General features: G+C 39.3%; 1 protein-coding gene across 2 annotated transcripts in view; it reads left to right on the forward strand.

Moving 5' to 3' along the window:
• wdr4 (WD repeat domain 4) overlaps positions 1-9,307 on the forward strand; it is a 35,032-nt gene extending 25,725 nt beyond the window's left edge. Inside the window, exons 9-12 of one of the 2 annotated variants that reach the window (XM_039744050.1) lie at positions 1,278-1,461; positions 6,525-6,594; positions 8,194-8,368; positions 9,221-9,307. In XM_039744050.1, the coding sequence (XP_039599984.1) occupies positions 1,278-1,461; positions 6,525-6,594; positions 8,194-8,360 (421 nt within the window). In that variant the 3' untranslated portion in view covers positions 8,361-8,368; positions 9,221-9,307. Of the gene's footprint in view, positions 1-1,277; positions 1,462-6,524; positions 6,595-8,193; positions 9,050-9,220 lie in introns of those variants that run through there. The other variant, XM_039744049.1, reaches the window with a different exon arrangement.
• Positions 9,308-9,775: the final 468 nt, after the last annotated feature.

Genomic DNA, 9,775 nt, shown 5'->3' on the forward strand with positions numbered 1-9,775 from the left:
TCTCACCACATCCATAAACCTTCGCTTAGGCCTTCCTCTTTTCCTCTTCCCTGGTAGCTCTATCCTTAGAATCCTTCTCCCGTAATACCCAGCATCTCTCCTCTGCACATGTCCAAACCAACGCAATCTCGCCTCTCTGACTTTGTCTTCCAACCGTCCAACTTGATCTGACCCTCTAATGTACTCATTTCTAATCCTATCCATCCTCGTCAAACCCAGTGCAAATCTTAGCATCTTTAACTCTGCCACCTCCAGCTCTTTCTCCTGCTTTCTGGTCAGTGCCACCGTCTCCAACCCATATAACATAGCTGGTCTCACTACCATCCTGTAGATCTTCCCTTTCACTCTTGCTGATACCCATCTGTCACAAATTGCTCCTAACCCTCTTCTCCACCATTTCCACCCTGCCTGCACTTTCTTTTTCACCTCTCTTACACAATCCCCATTACTCTGTACTGACCTCCCTCTCATTTACACACATGTATTCTGTCTTGTTCCTACTGACCTTCATTCCTCTCCTCTCTAGAGCATATCTTCACCTCTCCAGGGTCTCCTTAACCTGCTCCCTACTATTACTACAGATCACAATGTCATCAGCAAACATCATAGTCCACGGGGACTCCTGCCTAATCTAGTCTGTCAACCTGTCCATCACTATTGCAAATAAGAAAGGGCTCACAGCCGATCCCTGATGTAATCCCACCTCCAACTTGAAAGCATCCATCACTCCTACCATAGACCTCACCACTGTCACACTTCCCTCGTACATATCCTGTACAACTCTTACATACTTCTCTGCCACTCCCGACTTCCTCATACAATACCACAGCTCCTCTCAAGGCACCCTGTCATATGCTTTCTCCAGGTCCACAAAGATGCAATGCAACTCCTTATGGCCTTCTCTAAACTTCTCCATCAACATCCTCAGAGCAAACATCGCATCTGTGGTGCTCTTTTTTGGCATGAAACCATACTGCTGCTCACTAATCATCACCTCACTTCTTAACCTAGCTTCCACTACTCTTTCCCATAACTTCATGCTGTGGCTCATCAATTTTATCCCCCGGTAGTTACTGCAGTCCTACACCCACCCCTTATTCTTAAATTTACTTTTAAAAATAGATGTATTTCCTGCTAATTTTCTAAAAATATGCCAGATGTGTTACTGTAAAAAATTGTATTTTTTGTTCTGCAAAAGTAATTTGAAGTAGCTGAAAATCTGTTTGTCTTATGGATATTACTCTTTGCACTTCATTTTTTTTTTTTTATCTTTTAAGCTTTCCCTTTATTCACTTGTTTCAAATGGACGAAAAAAGTGAGCAGCTAATGTACAAAGAAATGATCAGATTAGAACACAATTGCTGGGACATTGCCTTTGATGATTCTGGCAGATTATGGACGTTTTTGCAGACTGAAACTGCAGTAGTTACACTTTATCAACTCAAGAACGGAAACTGGCAGGGAAAATATAAAAAAAAAAATTATGCATTATAACCACTAACACCAATTTAATGGGTTTACTATTTCTGTTTAGTCATATCAAGTTATATTTTTATTCAATTCAAAATAAAATTATCAAGTTGTGTACCTTTTGTAACATTATAATCAACAGGAGTTTTGATGGCAGTATAAGTCCCTTACACATTATTCAAGTAAAAAAAAGTTGAAATATGCATTATTAAATTATATAGTTTTTTCTTTATAATATTTCTCTTGTATTTTTCTAACTGTGCAATGAACATCTCTCATAACTTTTAAAAATGCGTGTTTTTTTAAATGTAAATCATGGTATGCTTTTCATCCATTTATTAATCCGTAATTGGGCGGATGAATGGAGAGCTAGGTAGTACTTTATATCCTAAGGGCAAATTTATCTTTTACAGAAGCTCAAGAAATATAGAATTGTAACAACAAATAATAAAAACACCACCCCCACCAAACATACACAAGAATTACAAAAAACAAGAAAAAACGCCTCAAGCACTGCTTTCTTATCTTTAGCAGAGCGAGGAATTATAAAGGCATATTGCCTTCTGCTGAGTAATTAAATGGCTAAAAGTACTTAATGATGGTGTGTCAGAGAGAGGATGTGCAGCATTGTTCATAATGGCCACCAGTTTCATCTTCATTCTCTGCTTTGCTACTGCCTCCAATGGACTGAGCCTACCCCTCTAATTAGCTTGTTGATTCGCTGGGCCTCTCGTGAAGGGGCATTGCCGGCCCAGCACTCCATAGCCTAGAAAATCACACTGGCTGTCACAGAGTTAATAAAAGCTCTAAAGGATGTCACTTGTCACATGAAAAAATATATAATAATAATTACATACAGGCTTTACTTACTATTTTAAAACTGCATCAATGTTCTATCAAATAGAAATGGATTGTCTTCTTAGAGGTGTATTAAAGTTACAGTTTTCTAAACACATTCTCATTTTGTTGTTGTTTGTTTTTCTTTCTTCCCCTTCAGACATCATTTTTGTGAAGGTTGTCTTTGCCATATAAATAATTGGAATACGAACTTGGTTTGAATTAACGCCAGTTTGCCTGTCTGGATTATGCAGGTTTACAACTGATCAGTTTTTCAAACAAGCTATGGAATTATTTCTTTTTTTAATAAAACGTGTTCCATAAAACAAAGCAATTTCTGTGCGCAGATTAAATATTAATATTCCCGTTTTCTATGTCACAAAAATATGTGGCTGCTAAATAAACTCAGTTTGCACCAACTGTATTTTTTCTGGTATGGCAATCATCCACCTAAAAACAACTACCTCCTTACTTAGTGCGTATCTTAGTGAATCAGAGTCAAATATTGTTTGTTTCTGGGTCTGTCTCTGAAGCCTGACAGTTGCATGAAGTACTGATTTTATTGTTAAGTTTTACATTAAGAGATGTCGTGATTTGATCACACAAGACCCGTTAATGTTTTCACAGGCAACTAAGTATTTTTACACCACAAAATAAGTTGTTTTTCAAAATCAGTGAATAATACAAATGTCTTGTATTGCTCAGCCGACAAAGGTTTACCATGGGTAAGGTCAGCACAGGACAAGGAACTACCTTGACGTGTGCCTCGCTTAACAAGGAAAACTGGTAGATTCTTTCTGTTTCAGAATTGATTAATCTATGATAATTTTTCAGTTCTTAAACCATTTCTTTTAAATTTTTTGGTTATATAATCTTTTATTGTCGATACCAGTGACTCTCCAACTCAGTTCTAGGTACCCCCAATGCCTGCAACCAGTTTCTCAATCAGTGAACCATTTTACCTCTAATTTACCTCTAATCTCTTTTAATGACCTGGTCTTTTTTTTTTTTTTTCTCTTCTTATTGTGCATTCAGAAAAGCACAACAGTCTGAGCTTTACATATACGTACCTGTATAAGACACTAGCCAAAGTACCAGGTGTCACTAAGATATAAGTTAAAGGGAGAAACTGTCTTTTGGAAAGATGCATGTTGTTACAAAAAGGCATACTCTTAGACAAAAGCTGTAAACCAGTGGGGCAGTGAAATTGGTATCCAGAATAGTTGAAAAGAAAATGCTGTACTTGTGGTCTTAGATGAGATCCGCTTTGGCTGGTAGAAAAGTTTGTGTGTGCTACTGATTAGGTCCTCCCATCGGCCCCAGAGCACCCCTGCAGCCTGATGGACGCAGGAACTACAATTCCCATTACAGTCCCTTCATGCCATATAACCTGTATTTTAAGTTGGACCAACAGTAATGCAAATGATACATTTCATGAAAATAGGTTCAGCCATTTTTGCATCATTGGCTGACACAGACATACAAACAGATTATGTTTTTATTTATATAGATTAAAAATGATTTGTATTTTTGCTGTAGCCTTAAGTGTTTAACTATGTTTTGTTGTTTTCATATTAAATTTGTCTTTTTTCTGTGTAGTTTTACTCCTTTAAGTACACCCTAAGACCCTAAGTCTTTTCACTGAGACAAGCACTTACATTGAAAGTAATGGTTAAGGAGGCAATTAAAGTACCTACTCCAAAAAAAAAAAAGACACGTACTAACCAGGGACAATAAAAGAGTCCATTAGGCCACCAGTAAGTGCGACTCTTATAAATACACTGACAAACAGCTGAAGAGGATGTGTAGCATTGCTTATAATGGCACTCAGTTTTGTTTGAATCCTCTCCTTTACTATGACCTGCAGGGGGTCCAGAGTGTGTCCCATAACTGAGATTGCCCCTTTGATTACTCTGCTGATTTCAGTGTGGCCCTCTTGAAGTAATGTCATCAGCCCAGCACACTACAGCATAGTAAATCCCACTGGCAATCACAGAGTTATAGAAGATGTGAAGGATGTTGCTTCCCTCATTTAAGGAAAGTAGTTTACTAAGGAAAATGAGTCTGCTCTGCCCTTTCTTATACAGCTCCTTTGTGTTCCAAGACCAATCCAACTTGTCATTGATGAGAACCCACAAGTACTTGTGCACCTCCACTACATTCACTCCCTAAATAGTAATCCAACATAAAGACTGTTTGGTATGGTGAAAGTCCATAACCATTTCCTTGGTTTTGCTGATGTTAAGTTGCAGACAATTCTCTTTGCACCAAGAAACAAGTGTCTCCATCTGACTCCTATTCTTTGTCTCAATTCCTCTTATCAGTACACCCCATAAGTGCAGAAGCATCAGAGAATTTCTGCAAGTGACATGACCTGGTGTTATATTTGTAGTCTGAGGTGCTCCAGTATTGCTTACGTCCTATCAGAAACACGGTCCTTGAGCCTCACACACTGTGGTCTTCCTGACAGATAGTTGATTATCAAGGACACCACAGGCTCATCCATCTGCATATCCCTGAGTGTATACCTTAACAGAGATGGCTGAATGGTACTGAAGGCACTGGAGAAATCAAAAAACATAATCTTCACAGTGCTGCCAGCTTTGTCCAGGTGGGAATAAGCAGATATATAATTGCATTTTCCACTCCAATCATTGTCTGATATGCCAACTGCAGTGGGTATCAATGGTCAACCCCAAGATGACTTGTATAATTCAGGACCAGTCCCTCAAAGGTCTTCATGATATGAGACGCAAGTACCAATGGTCTATAGCCATTCAGTGAAGAGGAACAATGCTTGATGTTTTCCTCAGCAGTGGCACTTTCTGAAGCCTTAGGGACAAACTGAACAGGTGACGGAGGACACCATATAATTGGTCAGCACAGGCCTTATGAACTTGAGGACCTACTCAATCTGGTCCTACGGACTTTCCCATGTCTCTTCAGTCGACTCCTTACTTGGTCTTCAGTTATGGACAGTCCACACTGATGGTCAGAGGAGGACTTGTCACTGGTCATTCCAGTTAACATTGATGTAGTAGTGATGGTGTGGGCAGACTGGTCATTGGAAGGGTGTGGACATGGGAGGGAAAATCTATTTAAAGAATTGGTGCAGGACATTAGCTTTGTCCATATCTCCTTCAAGCACCTGAGCTCCGGATTACATGAGCCCAGTAATTATGCCCAGTCCATTCCAGACATGCCTCACATTATTCTGAGTGAGTTTGTTTTCTATTTTAGCTTTGTAAGCTGCCATTCTTTCACTCGGCTCTTTCTTTAGCACATGCTGTATGTCCTTCAGAATCTCTTTGTCACCGGATTTGAATTCTCTCCTTATCTCATTCAGGAGACTTTTTAGCTCCTTAGTGATCCGAGGCTTGTTGTTTGGAAAGCAATTTTTTTGGTACCACTATGGTGACACAGAAGTTAATCTAGTTTGTGATGCAGTGACAGTGACCCTTGATTATCGTCCCCCATGTGACTTGCATTTCCCAAGAAGTCACATGTTGCTATAATACCTTACACTTGCCATAAAGTGGCCTTAAACCTTTACTGCACTTATCATCAAGTACGCATGTTAGAGATACTCAAACTTCTTACTGATTGCTGTTGGATTGGCTTCCATCTGTTGGACCAATAATTAACTGTCGGAGTGAATTTCATCATCTGCATGGTTTTCAACCTTTTAGCAAAATGCCCAACTTTGTTTTATAACTGAAAGTGTACTTTACCATCTTTCTGCTGTCTTATTTACAATTAAAATACCAAATGATTCAGTTAATGTTATGAATGCTGAAGGAGAAATGAAGCACTGCGAGGAGATTTGCACATTCCACTGTGCCGTCCCTAAATACAGAGGACTACAAAAACACTACGATTATTTATGTTGGAGGCAAAGTCTATTGAGTAAAGTTTTCCTGTGAGATTCACATTCACTCCTCCTTTCTGCACAAATATTCTCGGCACCATATCATACGTAATTACTACTCTACACTGATGCCTATTTATTTTTCTGTTGTGATGTGTTAATTAATAAGGGACACTACAAAGTGAATTTTTAGTTTTGTTATTCAAATTTAATCTCGGATAATCGGGTATTTAAAATTGTATGCGTAAATGCATTATTTCAATAATGGCTGGTTACTTGACTAGCAGATGATTATTTACTGAAACGTTCTTCTTTGTAAACACCATCTGTATCATTTCTCTTTCTGTAGCACGTTGAAGAAGACCGGGACCTTAAAATTGCAAGGAGTGTTTTGTCAAACTATTGGAAATTCTTTAAAGGTAATGCTCTGCTGGCATATTTACAGCTCGAATATTTCTTCTTTATGAATCATCATGTAGACGAGATATTGTTCACCAGTTTTCATTAAGATGTCCACACAAGTATAGTCAATAAAGTGAGATTTACTACTTGCAGTTATTTCGTCACACTGTGCCAAGAGAGTAGTCGGAGTTTAGTAAAATGCTGTGGGGAGTTTTTTTGTTGAGAAGAGTGCAGTACATTGGGAAAAGTTAATCGGGCAGAAAAAAAACGTGAAGCCGTGGTCAGAACTACAAGTTTAAAAACATTTCCTCCTGCTTTCTGAGAATGGGCATAGGCCATCCTGTTTGTAATGTTGTTTTAGAGAGAGACAAAGAGAGGGAGAGAGGTTGGCAGCACCCACCACATGACACACCACCTCAGGATCCCAGATTAAGACCCACACACAGCGGGCGACACCAGAGGCTGTGACCTTATCCCTCTCTGCTGTTCCAATGGATGCCACAAGTCATTCGCTCACACGTGTGACAATAGATAAGTTTTGTATATATATTTTAGCAATATTAATGCACCCAATTAATATGAGATAAAAAATTTTAAGTTGTGTAACTGATTTTGTAATTATGTGAACTGGTGGAAGATGACCAAAGCAACTGGATCAAATTTAAATGAATGCGAGTCTTTTAAGAATAAGTGCATCGAAATTTTTCTAGAAGACTTTTCATTTAATTTATAGAACTTTTAATACTTCTGGAGGTGTTACAGCTCACCAATCATCTGCTTACCTTATCTCGCACCCATTCAAGGTCACCTCATATAATTCAGTGAACGTTTATACAAGTAGACGGCAAAAAGGTTTGATGCTAATGGCACCAACATTTGGGATGAGACGTCCTTGTATGATTCTAGTTGTGTTTGTAGGATCTGTGATGCTGCCATACCTGCCTTGAAGAGGCTGTATATGTGAGGCTGACGGCCTTTGATGGGTTACATTTCACCCAAAACCACAATGGGCGCGCCAGACAGCTGCCTGCAGACCTCACAAGTGGATGGGTGGCTGGATGAATCACCTCGGTGGCCTCAACTTTGAGTTGCTTTTTGCTAAAGTGGGTTTCATACCATCTGAAATTTGAATTAACATCTGGCGTGTTGCTGAATCTTAGAACTACTTTGCCAAGCCATCTTTTACACCCCAAGTATGTAACCTTAAGATGCAATCATGGATTGCCATTTACACCAGAAAGAGGAGTGTTAGCAGCCAGGTTGGAATTTTTGGCGTAAATTTGCTATTTTTTGATCCGTTAACTGTTCCTTTCATGTGTTTTGTACTCTACATATCATGTACTTCTAATCCGAGTGCTTTATTTTTCATACAGTAGTTGAAGGACAGCTTTTGATCTTCAGGTTTTCTTCACTCCTTTAAATGTTATGAAACCTAAACAAGAAACAAGAGAGGCAGGACGGATTTGTTGAGTATACATGCAAGTCTGCACTGAACTAACTACGGTGTCTCATCAGTTCTGAATTCTACACTTTTCCCCGTGGTCAGTGGCTTGTGTAAAGTTACTTTTGTACTGCTGCATACTAATTAAACATTTGCATTTTTACTGTCTTAACAGAATCCCTTGGGGCAGAGTCTCAATACAGCAACCTTTACAAAGTTGTATTTGACAATATGGCTTCTTATTTGGAGAAGAAGGACAAGCTACTAATCGAGAAGAAAGAGAGGAAAAGGAAGGGACAAATGCTAACATCCAGTAGCTCAAATAAACAACTAAGAAACTGATAAAAAATGTAAGGCATTTCCCCCCTCCAGGTTCCATGTCTCTGAACATGGCTGTTACCACACGTTGTGTGAGATGTTCCTTAGGGAATGATTTTCAAATTGAGCACTCGTAATAATATATACACACCCTTTATTTCCTTGTATTTAGAAGTCCATACTGTAAAGCATGTCAGATGTTACACAATCGTGAATTGAGTACAGTATGTGACGTCAACATGAAAGCAGACTCAATTAATGCTTTAACCAAAACTTTACATTTCCAAAATTTACTTTTTTCCCCAACCCCACATATACTGTGGGGTTGACAAACCCTTGTTTATTAAAAATAGAAATAGTTATCTAAGTTAACATTTTTTAGTTAACTCTACTTTAGCATTTTTCTGTTAACTCTACTTTAGCATTTTTCTATCGGGGTGTGTCTAAATATCTGTTTCCATATTTTATTTACCAAATAAGTCTTATTTTCATGAAAGAGTGCTGTTAGGACATACTGAATATGCCAAGGATTGTGAGTTTGAGAGATTTAAAGTGTGTGCTGGGGGGCTAACAGTAGTCGCGGGGGGCATGAAGCCTGAAGTAAGTCATTATGAGAAACATTCTGTTGGGCAGCCTCACACACCGCAATGTCCCCCCTGCTTCTGATTGCTGACTGAAGGGCCTGAAATGTAAATAAAATGATTTGTGCCTTACAAGTGGCTCAGTATTTATTTTTTTAATGGTTTCCAATGTGTCCCGATGTGAAGGGTGTACACGGGCCCTCCGGGGAAGACATCCAGCTTGGATAATCAGGAGTTGTCATTTTGGGGAGATCCATACATTAAATGTTCCACTCAGACTTTACCTTTTATTTTGGATTACAGGATTCTCAGCACTTTGATTTGTGTCTATTAAAAATAAAATGGATGATAAATTGGACTGGACTGGACTGCCAATACTGATGCTCTGTGCAAGAGAAGACAGAGCCGACTATACTTCCTTAGAAGGCTGCCGTCTTTCAACATCTGCAATAAGATGCTGCAGATGTTCTATCAGATGGTTGTTGCGAGGCAGCATAAAGAAGAGGGACGCCTCACGCCTGGACAAACTGGTGAGGAAGGCAGGCTCTATTGTAGGCATGGAGCTGGGCAGTTTGACATCTGTGGCAGAGCGACGGGTGCTGAGCAGGCTCCTGTCAATCATGGAGAATCCACTGAACAGGATCATCTCCAGACAGAGGAGTAGCCACTGTCCTGCTCCACTGACAGACTGAGGTGATTGTTCCTGCCCCACACTATGCGACTCTTCAGTTCCACCCAGGGGGGTAAACTTTAACTCTCTATCTACAGTGGGTACGGAAAGTATTCAGACCCCCTTCAATTTTTCACTCTTTGTTATATTGCAGCCATTAGCTAAAATCATTTAATTTTTTTCCCTCA

This window comes from Polypterus senegalus, chromosome 2, assembly GCF_016835505.1.
Source record: "Polypterus senegalus isolate Bchr_013 chromosome 2, ASM1683550v1, whole genome shotgun sequence".
NCBI classification, from domain to species: Eukaryota; Metazoa; Chordata; class Cladistia; order Polypteriformes; family Polypteridae; genus Polypterus; species Polypterus senegalus.